This window comes from Wolffia australiana, chromosome 20 (genome assembly GCF_029677425.1).
Source record: "Wolffia australiana isolate 7733 chromosome 20, ASM2967742v1".
Lineage (NCBI taxonomy): Eukaryota > Viridiplantae > Streptophyta > Magnoliopsida > Alismatales > Araceae > Wolffia > Wolffia australiana.
In genome coordinates this window covers 1,893,695-1,913,578 of record NC_135854.1, presented here as the reverse complement: position 1 = coordinate 1,913,578, position 19,884 = coordinate 1,893,695, and the positions used below count along the sequence as shown (strand labels likewise).

The 19,884-nt window shown below is 38.7% G+C and overlaps 1 protein-coding gene and 1 long non-coding RNA gene across 4 annotated transcripts; both read right to left on the bottom strand.

Annotated features, from left to right (window-relative positions):
• Positions 1-862: 862 nt before the first annotated feature.
• Positions 863-7,766, bottom strand: LOC144716112 (selenium-binding protein 2-like). Its single transcript, XM_078591162.1, has 7 exons — positions 6,970-7,766; positions 5,050-5,245; positions 4,214-4,441; positions 3,354-3,585; positions 3,156-3,263; positions 1,821-2,093; positions 863-1,257 (listed from the first exon to the last, which is right to left on the bottom strand). Exons 1-7 carry the CDS (start codon positions 7,079-7,081, stop codon positions 976-978), a joined length of 1,431 nt encoding a protein of 476 aa, XP_078447288.1. The 5' UTR covers positions 7,082-7,766; the 3' UTR covers positions 863-975.
• A 1,377-nt stretch (positions 7,767-9,143) lies between these two features.
• On the bottom strand, positions 9,144-19,123 carry LOC144716132 (uncharacterized). 3 transcript variants are annotated; one of them, XR_013584823.1, is made up of 8 exons: positions 18,698-19,123; positions 17,037-17,086; positions 13,515-13,637; positions 11,360-13,245; positions 11,021-11,278; positions 10,035-10,904; positions 9,827-9,896; positions 9,144-9,398 (listed from the first exon to the last, which is right to left on the bottom strand). It is a non-coding gene; the product is annotated as an uncharacterized LOC144716132 (long non-coding RNA). The 3 variants fall into 3 exon arrangements; XR_013584825.1 differs by having other exon boundaries at positions 11,360-11,428; positions 18,698-19,121; XR_013584824.1 differs by lacking the exon at positions 17,037-17,086 and having other exon boundaries at positions 18,698-19,122.
• Between the last annotated feature and the right edge of the window lie 761 nt (positions 19,124-19,884).

Sequence of the window (19,884 nt, the reverse complement as noted above, 5' to 3'; positions counted from 1 at the left end):
CATCCATTGTATGAGCAATGTAATATATGTTTGTCTATAAAATCACTAATGCAATCTAAATATTACAAGTGTTATAAAGTCTCAATGTCTAATATAACTAGTATATGTTAGAGTGACAAAACTGTATATTTGAAGCATGCAAGTATGAATGTCTAATGTCACATCAAGTATGATGCAGATAATAAATGGTATATTTATTAATATCACTATTTTTACAAGTTGCCTTTTAATGGAAGAAATAATACAATCTTCCAAAAAATAATATAAAAAAACTAATAACCTCAAATTTCAAAGAAACTGATTGCCCATGATTTATGGTAGTAACTAGGATCACCGGATACCAGGTTAAAGCACTATTATCATTGTATACAATCAGTCATGATACTAAAAATCATTGTAAACAATCAGTCACGATGCCAGGTAAGATGCCTTGAGGAGGATTTCTCTTGATTGAATAGATATGGTATTGTCTTGGAACATAAACAGGAGGGTATCAAGTGCAAGACAAGGACTTGTCCACGGAAAAGCAAGAATGATGACAAAAAAAATTCAATTCAACAAGGAGCATTCTCTCTTCCTCGATAAATAAACATAAATTTCAGAAGCTGTCAATTACCCTGACCCAATTATTATTTTTCAGCTGCATGAGAAGTCATAGCAGGGAGTTACAACATCAAAATTATTAACATAAATAAGATCAAAAACATAAGTTTAATGGTCTTCGTAAAATGTATATAAATAATGCATTTACAGATTTTTCCCAAAAACCAAAACACAAATATGCAGGATAAGTTGCCCCACAGAAAAATATGCGCAGACCGAAGAAAGACTCAATTTTCTGAAAGGATAAAGGCCCATGCTATACGATACCAATAAAAATATATAGCTCTAAATACAACGGTATCATGGGTTCTGACTCCTTTATAACCAAGATAGGAAAAGAAAAAATAAAAGTTCTGCAAAGATGGGCAGCAGCTATACCCATATGTCAGAGGTGCAGTCTCCTCCCGGATACCTCATCTCATGGGCCAAAGCTGGGCCACCGGGTTCCAGCCCAAAGTCAACAAAGAAGTCAGTGTTGACCGAGAGCCCGCCTTTGTCCGTGTTGACATCTATCTGAAGCATGTGGGCCCCATCTCGGACTAGATCTGGGTAAAATTGCGAGTCCCAAACGCTAAAGAGGGAGTTGGTCACATATAGCCGCTTGCCATCCAAGCTTAGTTGAATCATCTGAGGACCCCCGCGCAGCTTATTCCCCTGCAATTTCCACAATCAAGAAAGCTTCAGGCAATCATTACCCACAGAGAATTCCGGGAAATTTTTCTATTCAATCTTGGCAGAGAAGTTAAGTTCATGACCATATTCTTTTTAGGATAAATGATCCTATTTTCTGCTCATAGTTTCCAGGTTTAGCATAATTATGACCACCAAAGTTTGTTGAGAAAAATAAATAAAAGGGAAATTCCTTTATATGCAACAAAGATGTAGAAAAATATCAGCCAGCATTCCAAATCACAAAGTTCAAATTTTGGCAGACAAAAAATGAAGTTCTTGACCGTATTTTAGACTAAATGAGCCTAGTTTCAGCTCTAAGTTTTCAGATTTAGTACAAGTACGGTTCCCAAGCTTTGTCTAGTTAAAAAAAATTGAAAGAAAAAATATTTTCTAAATCCATATTTTCTAAACCCAGAAAGCCAGTGAGAAAAAATTCTAAAAATGAACGATCCAATTCATCATGTATAATGACATAAAATATCTCATTCATCATTTCTCACCCACAAGAAAGATCAAAGTTCCAAAAAATTAAATTACTTTCTGACCTTGACTTCTGGGATGTCGAACTGGGTCTCCTTGCCCTCCTCATCCACGGCCACTACTGCAGAGCCTTTGCTGACGAGCCCGCCGACCCAGACCTGGCCAGTCAACGCCGGTTTTGATGGGTCCTCAATGTTGTACTGGCGAATGTCACCTTGTAGCCAGTTCACAAAGTAGAGAAACCGATCATCCAAAGAAATGAGAAAGTCCGTAATCAGGCCAGGCATCTCTGGCAATATCCAGTTCTTCACCTTAAGCGGCTTCACAGATATCACAACCTACACTAGGCCATGCCATAAGTAATCAATATGTGAGGACAAAAGTGACCCTCATTTCCCCATTCTTATTTTATTTAGCACGATCGGTACCATAGTTTTTAGACTAATTAGTCAATAAGGTGGAATTTGTAATCAAGGCTGCTTCACAGATATCACAACTCACACTGGGTCACACCATGAGTAGTCATTAGCTTCTTAGCCATCAGAGGCAAAGCCTCCTCCTTTCAAGGATAACTGACAATGAAATTTGGTGTTCACAGTCCCACTCTTAATTTCAATCTAACATGGGTCTATTCCATACATAGTTTCGAGAATCAATTATATCCGATCAGTCAGGAAAATGTATTTTGGAGAATTAAATGAATGAACTCAAATATAAGATCCCTTCCATTTCAAAAGTACAAACTCATGACCAGCATAAAGGAAATAGATTCTCCATGTTGCAGTTCAAAAAAAAAAAATTTTTGAAAACAACAGTTCAAAAAAATATTTTACTCTCAATAAGGAAACGTTTGTCTTTAATTATGCCCCCCCACCCCGGAAGCAGACTCGAGTCGATGAAAGATACATAATTTTGAGATTGAATTAGTCTTTGTAGACTTAATTAATCACCCTTTCACTTCGGATCAGCGGGGCCTTCAAGCATCCAAAACCGCCGGGGTTGTAAATGACATAGCCTTCCTGATAGAAGACTCCTTCAGAAAAACGAAGTTATTCAAGTTCTTTTTACAAAAAAACTCTGACGCCCCGACGAGTAATCTACTAAAGAGTACCCTCCCCAATGTGCGCCAAATGTGCCCCAATGTGCACCCGACAAGTAATCTGAAGTTATTTGCAATACTTTTTTAATACAAAGAACAAAATGAATTTCGACCCCATCGTAGTTCTCAATCATTTTGTGGCACCAGCATGGAATAGGGATATAAATTCTCCATTTCGTGTTCTATTCCCTGCTAAAATTGGTGAAAATATTATTCATTGATAACCAGTTTCCTCGTGAATGCAGTAGTATAGATAGAAAAATTCATTTTGCAGATATAAAGAGGGAGAGATAAAAGGTACCTCGTGACTCCATGTCCCATCAAGAGTCTTGAAGAACCTGATCATATTGCTGCTCAGAGCCGTGCCAACATAGCCAATATCCTTATCTGGATCATGCAGGAACCGTGTCTGCCAAAGAAAATTAAACCCAAAAAAACCAACAGTAAATAAAATTGAAGGAAATATCTGATTTTTTTATAAAATAAGGGCTGTACTGACTTCAAGGGGCAGGAGACCAGAGGGCCCAAGATCAAGAATCTGCTTCAATTCCCCACCAGGCCAGCTGTAGATATTCAAGTGCCTCCCATAGAGCCCGTCCGCGACATGTTGGAGGTCAAAACCTTTTGAAAAGGCCGCAGGCGCCCCCCATGAGGAGCTTACCATTATCTTGTGTCTGGGTTGGTACCAGAAATCGTACCCAAATTCTGGGCTGTGCCCTGGTTTCTCCCATCTGATACGACAACAAAATTTTCTTTTGTGAAGTTCCATGAATATCATCCACATTCTCATAATTGACATTGACATTCATGAGGTGAAGAAAGATGAGGATAAGTGAAGCAGGAACCCATTCTTGGCTCCCTTCATAAGGCGAGGCCAACCCAAATCAAATTGAAACTATATCGTAGGGAACTGGCCCAAGGATTACCCTACTGTCTCATCAATAACAAGGGATTTCTCTCGTCAATTTCATCAGCATCATCAAGATTCACATAATTATCATTCTAGAGGTGAAGAAGAACGATGATAAGTGAAGTAGGAAGCCATCTTTGGATGCCTTCCTAAGTGAAGTAGGAAGCCATCTTCCCTATTTTAAGGGAAAACAAATTGAAGGGAATTAAAAAAAACTACCAACGGCAGGTAAATGGCAGAAAGAACAAAGATTTTCTCTCGTCAATCTCATCAAAATCTTCCCAATCATCGTTCCTAAGGTAAAGAAGAACGAGGATAAGTGGAGCAGGAACCTGGCCTTTCCTGCCTTCTTAAAGGGATGCCCACCCAATTTAAAAGGAAAACATTCTACACAGGAAATGACCACAATACCCCCCCTGGCTGGTCGAACGGGCTATGGAGAGTATTACCTTCCTTTGACTTTGAAATCAGAGTTTAGGAGAAGGAAACCACTGCCTTTGGCGTTTCCATCTTTGTCTCCAAGGCAAGATATGAGGAGATCTCCTGAAGCAAGGCAATGGCTCGTATGGGGAAAAGCTAATCCTGTTTTCTGCTCAATCTCCTCAGGCTGCACAACCTTGAACAATGACGGAGCTCTTGGATCATTTGCTGTGTTGATCACATATATCCTGCTCGACCTGAAGATTCCCACATCAAAAAATATAGAAAACAAATTTTAAATCAATGATGAAAATTGTAGTTCTGTAATATTATAGAGAACAATTTGAATTTTTAACACAATAATTTATAGATATATTAGTAATAAATTAAACAGTGAAGAGTGATGAATAAAATCTGTAAATAAATCTGATGCTGAATCGTAAATAGTGTCCAAATACCATCTGTAATATTATAGAGAATAAAAGTTGAGGACAATTTGCATAAATATATGCCAAGAAAGGGAGGGGAGTAATTTTAAATTTGTCATATGCCGAGAAATTGGAATTTTCAAAATTCGGTCAAGATAAACAGCTTTTTGTCCACTAATGTGCTAAAAAATATTACAAATAAGTTAAATCCGAAAAGAACTGCTTTGTTCATACCAGTTAAGGGATCGAAATTCAATGTCCAATGCATTTAGACAGAAAAAATTTTCAATTGCATCCCAATCTCATACAAGAATAGATAACAGGAAGAAGAAACACTGACTTCGTATAGAAAAAAGGATGAAAACGATCTAGAATTCAAATCACAATATCTAGAAAAATCAGGATAAGATAACAAGGCGAAGAACATTCCAACTCACAACAAGGACGGAAGGATGAGGAATCTTCTGGAAACTGATGAATCGCCATGGCAGGAGCTGCAAGCATTCCACCCAGAGTGATGAAGTTCATCACCCGCGTAAGGGACAGAAAGTCGGTGAATGACTTTGGAATAAGTGGGTGATGTGGGGTCAACATCGACAGTCGCCAAGAAGTCTGGCTTCCCTTTCCCAGAACCTGTCATCAGAAGAAAAAAATTATTAAATTTGATAAAAATCAGAAGCATTAAACAAGAAGTGACTTTTGACAGTCTCATCACTCTGGCCAACCCCTACCCCTCTGCTCAGGCCCTTCCCAAACATTCCCATTCTCCTCTTCATCTCGGGAACTCTCATCATCATAAAACTACATCGGAGACGATATGTCTTGAGTGAAACCGTATCATAATATAAATAAATTCAACGCAAGAACCTTTCCATTTCCCTCTCCAAGAACCTTGGCTACTTGTGCTAAAAGAGAAATAAAATCATTAACCCTTGAGTTGGGACGGACTTTCCAACTTTCCTCACAACTTTTCATAGAGAACTCAACGCAATTAGATTTCATGGAAATCAGAGCCAAACCCAGTTAGAGTATGTCCCATCTTAGTCAAAAACACTCCAATGAGGGAGATAATTTTATTATTCTGGGTCGAAGACTACTTTTTTCTTTAACTAGTTTTTAGCAAGAACCGATTATTCTTCAAAGACAAACAACTATTCATTTAACAACTAGTTAAAGAAAAACTGAATACTGGCTGACGAATTCATTTCTCTTTAGCTAGTTATTTAACAAGAATCGATTATGCTTCAAAAACAAACAACTAGTTTAAGAAAAATTGAATACTGGCCGAAGAATTGATTTCACTTTAACTTCTTTTACAAGAATCGATTATTCTTCAAAGACAAACAACTAGTTAAGAAAAATTGAATACTGGCTGAAGAATTGATTTCTCTTTAACTAGTTATTTAATAATAATCGATTATCCTTCAAAGACCAACAACTGGATTACAAAAAAAAATTGATTCCTGGCCATAGAACCGATTTCTCTTTGACAAGAATCGATTATTCTTAAAAGATCAACTAGTTTATGGGAAATCGAACCTTGGCCAAAGAATCGAGTTTTATTTTGATAATTTTTTAACAAAGATCGATTATTCTTCAAAGACAAAATTTTAATTTTTTGAAAAATCGAATCTTGGCCGATTAATTGATTACTCTTTTTTGAAGATGTATCGATTTTTCTTTAACAAGTTGAATAACAAGAATCGAATCTCTTCAAAGACAAGCAAATAGCTAAAGAAAAATCGAATCCTGGCGGACGAATCGATTTCTCTTTAGTTGTTTAACAAGAATCGTTATTATTCAGAGACAAAAAAACTACATTAAGAAACATAGATTCTGCCGAGAATCTATTTTTCTTTAGCTAGAGGTTTAAGAAACACCGATTTTCTTTAACGAGTTGTTTGACAATAACCATTTTTTTCTTCAAAGACAAACAACCAATCATAAAGAATCAAATATTGACCCAAGAATCGATTTTTCTTCAACTAACTGAAACGAGAAGAAGAGACATAATTCGGGTCTCCTCCAACTTTTCGCAGGGAACTCAACACGATTAGAGTTCATGGAATTAGAGCCAAACCCAGTTGGCGTATGTCCCATCTTAGAAAAAACATTAGTAAAAAGCTAAATCCGAAAAGAACATCTGCTTTGGTCACACCAATGAAGGGATCGAGTTCAATTTCCAATGAATTGAAACAAAAGGAAGTTAAATTGCGACCCAATCTCATACAAGAATAGACAACAATAAAGAGGAAACACTGATTTCCTTTAGAAAAACATGCAAAGATATACATCGATTCTTGGCCGGATAATCGACCCAATAATCAAAGATAAAGCATGCAAGTTTCGGAAACTACCGTTGTAGACGCAGGTGACGTAGAGCAGTTGCTCTCTGGGGCCGTTCATGGCCGCCAGTGGGGAAGAATATCCCGGCCCCGTCTTGGCGGCACAGCAGAAACCGCTGGCCATGACACTCTTCTGTTCTTCTAAGAGAGAGAGAGAGAGAGAGATGGGTCTGATGAGCGAAAAACAGCGAAAGAGAGAGAGAGAGAGAGAGATGGGTCTGATGAGCGAAAAACAGAGAAAGAGAGAGAGAGAGAGAGAGAGATGGGTCTGACGAGCGAAAAACAGAGAAAGAGAGAGAGAGAGAGAGAGATGGGCCTGATGAGCGAAAAACAGAGAAAGAGAGAGAGAGAGAGAGAGAGATGGGCCTGATGAGCGAAAAACAGAGAGAGAGAGAGAGAGAGAGAGAGATGGGCCTGATGAGCGAAAAACAGAGAAAGAGAGAGAGAGAGAGAGAGATGGGTCTGATGAGTGAAAAACAGAGAAAGAGAGATAGAGATGGGTCTGATGAGCGAAAAACAGAGAAAGAGAGAGAGAGAGAGAGAGAGAGAGATGGGTCTGATGTGCGAGAAACAGAGTGAGAGAGAGAGAGAGAACGAGAGAAAGAGAGAGAGATGGGTCCGATGAGCGAGAAAGGGAGAGAGAGAGAGCGAGAGATGGGTCTGATGAGCGAGGGAGAGAGAGAGAGAGGGAGAGAGATGGGTCTGGTGAACGATCTTGTGGGGGTATTTGTACGTGGAAAATGGGTCCAGGTTCTATGGATTTGTCGACAGTCGCCAACCTTTGCGGAGATGCTCCGAGAGAAATAGACGGGTAGGGATAAAAGGGACGGGTGTCGACGAAAGATCTGCATGATAAGGAACCTGACAAAAACTATTTATTTATGTATAGACAGAGAGAGAGAGAGAGAGAGGAAGAGGAAGAGAGGGAGAAATAGAGGGATGGAGAGGATGGGAGGGAGATTGCTGACGTTGGGGAGAGGTGAACTAGGATATCAGTGAAGATAAAGGTTTTTCTATTTCAAAATAAAAATATTTTGAGAATCAGATAGTCACATAGAAATTTGTATTTCTTTAGAAAATTTTCAGTACTTCTATATGTCACAAAATTTACCATTACATTCAGTAATTTCTCTTAGAGTGAATATTAATACAGGCTATGGCAGGGCAAGTGTTTGCCTTTCCCGAGCCAGTATCACACGATGATACCAGGTTGCATCCTGTACAGGATAATAGACATGGTCGTTATGTTCTGTTCGTTTAAAACGAACAAAAAATTCGCACAAACGAACTGCACAGGGGTCTGTTCGTTGTGCTGTTCTTTTTATGTGCGAAAATTAGAACAGATGTTCGAACAAATTCGTACAAACGAAAAAATTCGCACAAATCGAACAAATTCGCACAAACCGAACAAATTCACACAACCGAACAAATTCGCACAGCCGAACAAATTCACACAAAACGAACAAAATTCGCACGAAGCAAACATAATTCGCATGTAGAGTCAAAAATTGCATATAATTGTTCGTAAATTGCAAAAAATTATTATGCATCTACCAAAGTATATCATACTAAAAATATTCTAATTTATTATATATTATACTAATTCACAACACACCATCTTCAGTAGAAATTCTATCAGTACAAATCTAATAGTCATTGAATCTAGTGATAATGGCAGTTATAGTTTAATGGTACCTGATATTTCAGGGGTTTATGTCATTGTTGTAACTTAGGTTTAAGAAAAAAGTTTGGATTATTTTAATGAATTCATTTGGTAATTTATTTAGAAGAGGGGATTATGCTGAATTCATTTTGGTAATTCATTTGAATTCATTTGGTGACTTAACTGAATTCATTCGGTATTAAAAGAAAATAATTAATGGATTTAATAGATTTTTGAGAATTAATTTCATTAAAATGACTTATATGAAAATTTGTGTACTTCAATATTTTTCTAGAATTCAGTTCGAGGGTGGAATGATTAGATTTCAATAATAATATATTTAGGTATTTGTTCTTAATTTTTGCAATTTTTAATCTCTATCTCTTCAATTGCTCCACTTTGTAACAGTCTGCCACTGACAGATTTGCAATCAAAGATATGTTCAAAAACAAATATCTAAGTCCACTTAATCTGAAATCACCAAATATAATCTTGCTAATGCATCCCATATCCTGATGGCACGCCTTGGAAACTGTGTTTCTTTGTTGTATCATGAGAAGGTAAAAGAGTCTTCTTTCTTGCTTGTTCTTACATAGAGAGAGAGAGAGATACCCTTCATGAATTTGATCTACACATCATCACCATCTTCTCAGATTTTGAATAATGTATCTACCCATCTATCTTCCATGTATCGGGATGGAATGCCTTGGAAGCTCTTGTCTCATGAGAAGGTAAAAGAGTGTTCTTGCTTGCTTGATCTTACATGGAGTATCTCCTTCTGCAAGAGGCGCATCGTGTGCTTATGCGTCCATTCATTCATATAACAATTGGTAAAGATGTCATGGAGAATAGAGAGAGAGAGAGAGATGATCATGAACATCAAGAGATATAGAGATAGAGATGACATGAAGATGTGGGTTTTATAGCAGAACGCGCTCATTAATATGCTGCCATGTGACAGAACATAAATAGAGATAGAAAGAGATGGGAATGGACGGTGATAGAGACAGATAGATAAAGATCGGCACACATGGATTGCTGGCATGTGGCAGATTACGGGAGTAGAGATGGAGATTATGATGGGGACAGAGACATCGACGTAGAGCAATGTATAGATTAAGTAAAAGAGAGAGAGAGATTAAAATAAGTAGAGAGAGAAATACATGCATAAGTAGAACTAATAAAGTTTAAAAACTATTTACTTACCTTTAAAATGATGTCTGGAGGGATGCAGTTCATCAGGAGCTCATACCGCTTTCCACGAACCTATAACAGTCTGATAATAAAACCAAAGTTTCATTTTATCAGCAGCTTGTGAAAGACTTCAGTAGGTTTTTTTTTAAATCACCATGTCAAATAAATATCCTTCCAAGAACTAATTCAAGGTGGTCATGTGGGAAATAACAAAACGAACCATCTCTCTCTCTCTGTCCTCATTATTTCTTCTTCTCTTCTCGTCTCAGGGCAACAAAGTCAGCCAATCACATGTGTGAACTTTTGAAAGGCAAGGGCACAGTAGAAGGGTAGTAGATCCTACCTGGGCAACTTGGATGTATTTTTGAGTGGCATCTGCAATCAATTCATATAAATGAAAAGTATATCAATGAGCACTGAATAGCCTTCTTGAAAAACTTTCTACTAATTGACAGAGAGTGAAATATTTACCGTCAGCCATGTATTCATCAATTAACATGCAACGACACATGCCATTAAAAAAATCATCCAGTCATTTAGATTCAGTAGTCATAAAATAGACCTAATTGAGAAAATTCTAGCTCTCAAGAGAGAATTAGCAGGAAATAAGGTGATTCGCGGCGAAAGATAATCCACATATCAAACTCTAAGGGAGAAACATCAATATTAATTTTCTTCTTACATTGGCAAATGTTTTTTTCCTGCAAGGTTTGCATTGTTCAGCTTAACATCAAATCTGACAACGGTGGATCAATACAAGATACTTCAGCATACAATTTACGCTACCCTTACCGGAATGCGACATTGTGTGAGATTGGTGCTCTCAGCCAGATCGACGCCGTGCTACTGAAAAAAGTATCACTAAAAAATGGAAGATAGATATAAGGGTCACGGCCCACGTAAATTCCAAAAAGATGGATCCAAATATGCGAGAAAGTTTGGTGAAAAATCATCCAAGGCAAAGTAATTATCGAGTGCTCTCGACATTGGATGGAGGATTAATTTTCAACAAGAATACTAGAGGAGTCTCGCATTTAGACCACAGGCTTCTTCCATCTTTGTCGCCGGTATTGTGTGTTGGACCACTAATCTGCGTGATAAAAAATGAAATAATTTGCCATCACATCATCATGATTTTCGTTCACCAAGGCAAGGAGAAAAAATAGAGTTCTCTACACTAGTCAAGGAGCAAGGACAGAGTCTAACCTGTTGGTGCGTTCACGCGAATGTTAAATGGCCCATCATCTTCATCACCGTCTTCGTCCTCATCTGATCTTAGGTCGTCGTTGCTATACCATGACTTCAACATCATTAAGCCTTTTACGCTCTCTATCGTAAGCCTCGATCGCTTGTAGTTGATTACTCCATGACGTTATGAGAATAGACGCTCACACACGGCACTCTTCACTTGAACTGCTAGGAATTCCTTCCCCACCAGTGCTAACGCGGGGTAAGAAAGCTGACCTGTTTTTGGGGTAAAAGTAGTCAGAAATTTAATAAGTAAAGCACGAGATTTGGAATATAAAAATGCAAATTATAGGATACCTGTCGTCTTCCACCAATGCAACACCTCCGTACCGAATGCTGGGGGGGCCATCGCGTATACATCAAGCTCTGCAATCGGATCAACTCTTTGTGGGTGCTCAGGCGGATCTAGTATTTCTTTGAGCTCTATTTGTATGAAATCACTCGTCATTGATTGAGCAGTTGGTTCGATGCACCGATTTCTGGAGTTTCTGGATACTAAATGTGTCTCCATGATATTGCGGACGGTAGATAGAACCTCATTCTTAGCTTGTGGATCAATCAAGTGAAGCTTCATAGATGGATCAAGTAGAGAGGCAATAGTGAAAGCCTCATTTCGTGTTAGTACAGACACATATTTACCAAGCTTATCCCCCATAGCAGAACATACATTAGCTAAGGCGTTCCTTTGCCCAATGGAGATAGCATGACCAACTGTAAGCATGGAGGAGTTCGATACGCCTCTCTAATTTGACGTCGGCCCCTAGCTCTAGATGCCTCATCAATCCCTTAATAATGACTATACCTCATTTGACGTCGGCGCCTAGCTCTGGATAGCAACAGAGGTACCAAGCTGGAGTAAGTTGAGTAAGTCGACAAATATTTGCACTAGGTCCCATTCTACGTCAAGTAAGGCATGTTCTCGAAGAGCGGTGGACATCATCATATCGATAAAAATTTTCTTCTCAATGCACCTTCATAGCATTTTGTAAGTGGAGCCCCACCTAGTAGGGCAATCTATCAGGATCCTCCTCGCGTTTGACATATTTAACTGTCTACAGTATGTAAAGTACGTCGCCTTTTGCCTCATCGATCCTCATATAGCAATGACCACCTCTCTTAGGCGGCGAACAACATCCGCTAAGGAAATAGCAGGAGAATCATATTCCTCTACATCCATCACATCATCAAGGTTTGTGAAGTCTACTTCGTCAATGAAACTTGACTCGGGGCCATCACCGATGACATTGAGTGCCTTCAATCCGGCCTGCATAACTAAGTTGATCACATGTGCAATACACAAGACATGTCTCTTTGCAGTGAAATGGGCGTTCACTGGCCGCAACTCTCGTTCTAATATAGCCATCATTGTTGTGTTATTCGAAGCATTGTCTGTCGTAATAACACACAGCTTCTCACTCAACTTAAATTCTGGAAGAACTTCCAACACAATCTCGCTCAACTCCCTAGTGTGCGATCCCTCCAACTGGCGTATAGTGAGGACACATTCACACATTTTCCATTCCGTGTCTACCCAATGAACGGTGAGTCCTATAAATGATATTCGATTCGCAGACGTCCAACAATCTAGAGTGATGGCCACTCTATCAACACTTTTTAGTCGGTCACGAATACCGCTCTTCAACTCAGTATAAAGCTTGAAAGCTTTTTCCTTTACAGCCCTTGTCGATGGAATGGATATCTCCTCTTGTGCGATGAATCGAAGCAGTCGGATGAAATATTTCTTATATACAATGTTCCACGGTGAGGCCAACTGACATATGAAATGTACAAGCTCTTCTTTTGTCATCTCCAACGAGCGACGAGTGAAGTACAATTTATCAGTACCTTGTCGATCAAAGATGTTGGCCACCGATGGTTGGTTAGAAGAGCTGCATTCTTGAGCCTTCAACTCGTTATACTCTTTACAGTGCACATTTTGAAAATGTCACCATAGGATCGTACTGCAACTATTCTTATTTTGATCTATTGTCACTGCACGACCCCGGGTACAGGTCGCACAAAGATTGCATGTGAACACCTTTGGCTCCACCTCTGTGAAGTGTATCCGTGTAGCGTATTCATTCTTTCTCTTTTTCTTCTTTCCGCCATGGCCAACACTCCCCTTGGACAATGAAGATCTTTCATGGGAACCAGAAGCATACGATAGAGGTGCTCTAGGCATCCTAAATTACAATTGGAAATTTATATTATTCAAAAAATTCATCCAATACCAAACTAAATTCAGACATTGTTTGATGTGCACTCATAAAGTACAAATGTTCGAGCAGATTCATAAATCAAAATATAAGAAATTTATGACAACTACAATGTTGAAATGTAGATTCATACATCATACGGGTAAATAGAGAAGCAAAAAAAGTGAAATATATGACAATTAACAGAAAAATAAAAATTCTCCAATTCGTGTCCCATTTATCACATAAATACGCACCTAAATAAATGCCTCCAAGGTAAATTCAGGAATTTTTCTTATGGTTATGAAGAAGGCAGAGAACACTGCGTAAAGCTTTGTATCGAAAGGCAGAAAAGAGTAAAGATTCCCAGCGATGACTTCCTGCGGATCAAAAATTAGCCAGAGAGAGGGAAATCAACATAGAGAAAGGGAGATAGATCAAAAGAGAGACAAGGAGAGAGAGAAATCAATAGAAACGTACAGCCAAGCCCGGTTATTTCATCAACCAACTAAAAAAAATTCCATGTACAGAAAAAGAGAATAGAACATTTAATTAACCTAACTAAAAATGAAAATGTCTCCTGCTCAATAGTTGCTATAGTTTAAACCTCACTTGCCTGCTACATAATTAAACTTAGCTTGTTATATATGTATAAATAGTTAAATACAATTGATAATCTAATTTCAATCAGGGTTAACACAGTATTCAAATTTCAAAAGAGATGTCCACGATTCTTTCATCAATGAAATAAAAAAATATTGTTAGACACCGAGGGCAAAGACTAGAAACAAACTTTTTACAACATTAAAATTCCCAAATACAACCAAGAATGATTATTTCCTCTATGATTTAATAGAAATCTCTTGCACCCACCAAGAAAATAAAGGTTTCAATAGTCCAAATCTTAAAAAACAGAGTCTCAAATGGACTATTTAAAGAGAGAACCAAGAAAGGAGACGAGAAACAACAGTCCTCGACTTGTGACTGATTAAAATTTATCTCACCCATCTAGGCCAAGGCCCTGATTACACTCTCTCTACAATTACCACATCAGCAACAGAATCACATCAGAAGGACATAAACTAAGCTGAACCCTAGGGAGACAGCGAGAGATCCAATAAAAAGAAGAGCGAAACAAGAGTTCTTGAGTAGTAACTGATTAAAATTTATATCACCCATCTGGGCCAAGCCCCTAATCATAATCTATCTGCAATAACCACACCAGAAACAGATAATCAAAACTGATGGACATAAACTAAGCTGAAACCTAGAGAAAGAGAGAGGGAGAGACAAACAAAGGTCCTTGCCCAGCAGCCGATATGTATTTTTTTCTTACAGAGAGTAATATGAAGAGGGTATGGGAGAGAGACTTATACATGGAAGGATAGAGTAATATGGAAGAGGGTATGAGAGAGAGATATATACACAGAGAGAGAGAGAGTAATATGGAGAGAGTATGAGAGAGAGACTTATACATGGAGAGAGAGATGAATATGGAGAGGGTATGAGAGAGAGATTTATACAGGGACAGAGAGAGAAATATGGAGAGGGTATGGGAGAGACTTCTACATAGAGAGAGAGGGAGAGAGACTTATACATTGAGAGAGAGAGTAATATGGAGAGGGTATGAGAGAGAGATTTATACAGGGACAGAGAGAGTAATATGGAGAGGGCATGGGAGAGACTTCTACATAGAGATAGAGAGAGAGAGAGAGACTGATACATTGAGAGAGAGAGTAATATGGAGAGGGTATGAGAGAGAGATTTCTACATGGACAGAGAGAGTAATATGGAGAGGGTATGGGAGAGAGAATTCTACATAGAGAGAGAGAGAGAGACTTATACACTGAGAGAGAGAGTAATATGGAGAGGGTATGAGAGAGAGATTTATACAGGGACAGAGAGAGTAATATGGAGAGGGTATGGGAGAGACTTCTACATAGAGAGAGAGAGAGACTTATACATTGAGAGAGAGAGGAATATGGAGAGGGTATGAGAGAGAGATTTCTACATGAACAGAGAGAGTAATATGGAGCGGGTAGGGAAGAGAGAATTCTACATAGAGAGAGAGAGAGACTTATACATTGAGAGAGAGAGTAATATGGAGAGGGTATGAGAGAGAGATTTCTACATGGACACAGAGAGTAATATGGAGAGGGTACGAGAGAGAGAGACTTATACATGGAAAGAGAGTAATATGGAGAGGGTATGAGAGAGTGACTTATACATGGAAAGAGAGAGTAATACGGAGAGGGTATGAGAGAGAGATGTATATACGAGAGAGACTAATATGGAGAGGGTATGAAAGAGATTTATACATGGAGAGAGAGTAATATGGAGAGGGGATGAGAGAGATATACATACAGAGAGGGTATGAGAGAGAGATATATACATAGAGTGCGAGAGAGATTGGGAAGATAGAGACAAATAGGAATTGAGAAGAGAGCAATATGGAGTATGTATGAGAAAAAGAGAGGGACAGGGCGAGGGTGTAAGGGAGGGAGTAAGAATGTGTATGAGAGAGAGATATATACATAGAGAGAGAGGGAGGAAGAGTTTGTGAGAGATTTATATACATGGATATATATATCGAGATAGATATCTTAGTTGATAGATACGAAGATGGATAGATAAGGGGATAGTTAGAGAGAGGGAAGGAGGCAAGGCGAGGGAGTGAGTTGTCTATGTGTGTGAGAAATAGAGAGATAGATAAAGAGACATGGAGTGAGAGAAACGAGAGAGATGAAAGAGAAAGAAACGGGAGACATATGAGAGAGAAGAGAATAGTGAGACTATCCCTGACCAGTGGCAGATTTGTTATCATCTGCGGAATCTGAAACATGTCCTTCATTTATCTTCTCTTTATGGAGCACATATGGTTGAGATAACCGCATCCTGTGGAGTGTGGACGTTAAATGATCTACAATGTTAGAGAGAGAGAATAAACCGTGACTTGTGGCATATGTGGTATTAACTGTACAATCTGGAGCATGTCTCTCATTTACCTTCTCTCTCTATAGAACCCATGCGATTGAGATAATCACATACGTAAGCCTCTGTATCTTGAGAGAGAGATCAAAGATATGAGAGAGAGATAAAAGAGATAATAGAGAGAAATCAAAGAATAACCCGTGACCAGTGGCAGATGTGTGATCCACTGTACAGCGTACAAACTGCAGCATATCGCTCCGTCACCTTACCTCTCAACGAAACCCATGTGGTCGAGACAATCACATCCGACGGACATAAACCACGCTAAAAACTAGAGAGAGAGATAGAGAGATCCAAGAAAGAAGAAAGGGAGAAAACCCCGTGACTATTGGCAGATTCGTTAACATCTGTACAATCTGATGTGAATCCCTCACTTATCTGAAAATTTCAGATAACGCGTCTAGTGGAGATAATCACATCCCGTGAATGTTAACTTGACAAAAATCTAGAGAGAGAGATCCAAGAGAGGAGAGAGAAACCAGAGTCCTTTACCAGAGGCAGAGTTGTCATCATCTCTCCCATATTGACTAGCCTTCTCATTACCTTATCTCTATAGGAACCATATCAACAGCAGATAATCACATCCGAAGAACATAAACCGATATGAAATCTAGAGAGAGAAGCAATGTTTTCAACAGGTTGTTCAGTGTACAATCTTGAGCATGTCCTTCATTCACCTTCTCTCTCCATCGAACCCGCGTTGGAAGAGAGATAGAGAGAGAGAGGTGATCGTGACCATTGGCAGATTAGTTATTATCAGTAAATTTTGAAGCGAATTCCACACTTACCTGCGGTAAATGGAGATAATCACATCTGACGTACGTAAACTTTCCCAAATCTAGAGAGGAGAGAGAAGTAAGAGTCATTGACCAGTAACATATTTGAAATAATCTCTACCATTGATAACGTGTAATTTCATGTGTTAATTCGGTGTTCTTTTACCCAATTGTGTAGAGGAAAATCTCATTATATGCGCGTTATCATGTCTAAAAAGCATACATTTCATCATTATTATGATTTTATGGTTGTTCCGATTCTTTTTGGTATTTTTCCTGAATTTTCTAACAGAAAAATTAGAGATTCGTTAGTTGTCCACATTTTCCACATGGAAAACGTGTCTACAGGGCCCAAGGAGCGAAGGAGAGAGGACGCAGTTTGGAGCTGAACGGGCAAGGGCTGTTTCGTCATTTCACCACCCATTCAACCATGCCCGTAGACTTAAAAAATGGGGGAATCCAAACCGTGGTTGCCACCGGAGGACTGGGCTCACAACAAGACGACATTGGCTAAGCGGGAAGGAGGGCGATCGGCACCGGGAACCAAGCTCACCAACGAAGTTGGCCAGAAGGAAAGGGGGCGGTCGGCACCGAGCCCCAAGCTCCCCGACGAAGTGGCTAGAAGGAAAGTGGGCGGTCGGAGGTCATTCAGTGTTCAAACGTTTTGGATTAGTGAGTTCTTTCCTTGTTCTTTGGATAGATTATGATGGTTGCAAGCCGCCAAGGCCTGGGCGAGATGTGCGGGCCCATAATCCATTGATTGAATCAGGAAGCATCATTTTCTTAGTTTGTTCGCCACTGAAATCAAAGAAAATTATAAAAAAAAGTAGTACGTAGTGTTTAGCTCTTTTGTGATCTATCAGTTTTGAACATTCGAATTATTTTCTGTCCCTAGGATTCAATTTAGTAAATTTTGATCTTGGAAACGAGAGCAGAACTGACTTGATTGAATCCACACTTCCTTCTCATTTTCTCACTTATTTCACTCTTCCATCTACCCTGATCTCGTCTATTCACTCTGAAATTTTTATCCTGACTGATTTTTGTTCTTCCCTGTGGATTCGACCCTGGCTCACTCTTTACACCGTATCAAGTTTTCAAGGAAATTCATAAATTAATTGCATAAATCTAAAAAGCCTAATTCACGACATATTTTATCACTATTTTTGGATTTATCAACCATCTAGACCGAACCCTATATTACCTTCTCTCTACATGAACCACATCAGAGACATATAACCAATTCTGAAGAACATCAACTCTGCTGAAACCTAAGGAGAGAGATAAACAGAGATCCTATAGAGAGCAGCTTTGTCAACAACAATGCATGTATCTTGATCATTTTCTCTCTACCTTGATCTCTTGAAAACCCTCTTATAAAATCTCAATGCCATCGCCGATAGAGAGAGAAACAAGAGTCCGTGAAAAAATGGTTCAAATTTCCTAAAGAACAAACACCGCAGTTCCAAGAAAACCCATCGATTCAAACAGCTAAAAAGAGACATACAAGATAGATTTTTTCAGCAATCAAATACTAACAAAAACAATTGATCTAAAAACAAGACAAAACAATCAAGCATCGTACTGAAAATAGACACACACGGAGAGATCAAGATAGAAAACAGACTGAATTCGTACTTAAAAATGTATTAAAATCTTGGAAAGAAACGTACCAAAAACTTAAAATTTTGAAAAAATGCAGCGTCCTATATCCGCCTCCACTTTGATCCTCATCCAAATCCGGCACTAGAGCTGCAAGTTTGGCGTAGAGCTGGCAGATTGACCAGGAGAAAGGGCGAGGATACCCTTAAAATGTCGCGAAGCTTCGTGATGGAGTGAGCAGAGAGCAGAGAATGGAGAGGTGAGACTAGAGAGTAGAGAGAACGAGAGAGAGACCGGGATGGGGTGTGTACGGGCCGTCGGTGAGAGAGATGGAGAGAACAAGAGTATGAAGGAAATGGGAGAGGCAAAGAGGGAAGAATCAAATGTAATTTTTTATAAAATCCTTTACAAAAAATTCACACAATTCGCACAATGTGAACTGCACACGGTTGTGTGCGAAGTTCTGTTCGTTTCCAAGTTTGTTCTTTTCGGAAATCTGAACAGAACGCACAATTCGCTCCAATTCGCACAGAAAGAATAGAACGACCGTGTCTACAGGATATTGGAAATGGAAATCAGATATCTATATTTACTTATATAGGATGACAATATCAGACATCAGTTGCTATAGTACTGATACCTGATATTATAATCTATCCTATATCAGCATCCGTCTCTGTCTCAAGGGTTGGATGCTGATGTCTAACATCAGTGTTGGATATTGGTTTTTTCAGTGTCCAGCATATGAATAAAGTTTAATTGAATGAAGATTAACGAGGCGCTGTAGTTTGATTGGCTTTTAGGCCACATACTATCCATCATGATGTGCTTAATTTTTGGGTTCTATAGCCTTGATTTGGATGAAAAAAGTGATTCTTGTATTGGAAGACTTTGAAAATAATCAAAACGACACCAACAAAATAATTGATCAAATCACATTGTCATTGATCAGATCGGTGATTTCTTAGATCCTTGAATAAGACATGTTGATATGCTCATATGTATAGTCTCTTGACATATCCACATGATCCCTAGCATTTCAAATCTTCACATTCCTAATGATGATCATTATCATTGGCATGTGATGTGTATAATGAAGTCCATGGATACATGCAATGAATGTAAATTATGATAAATCATAATAATTAGATTACTAGTTTTTAAACATGTGCTTGAATGATGGTAAATGTTCTATCAATGAATTATATGTAGACATGAACCCATGTAACACTATTTATTATCTTATTGAGAACATAGT

Coding starts and splice junctions, on each gene's coding strand:
- LOC144716112 (XM_078591162.1), bottom strand. CDS start 7,081: ATGGCCAGCGGTTTCTGCTGTGCCGCCAAGACGGGGCCGGGATATTCT. Junction 5,246..6,969: donor CGTCACCTGCGTCTACAACG/GTAGTTTCCGAA, acceptor TTCTGATGACAG/GTTCTGGGAAAGGGAAGCCA. Junction 4,442..5,049: donor CTCATCCTTCCGTCCTTGTT/GTGAGTTGGAAT, acceptor GGGAATCTTCAG/GTCGAGCAGGATATATGTGA.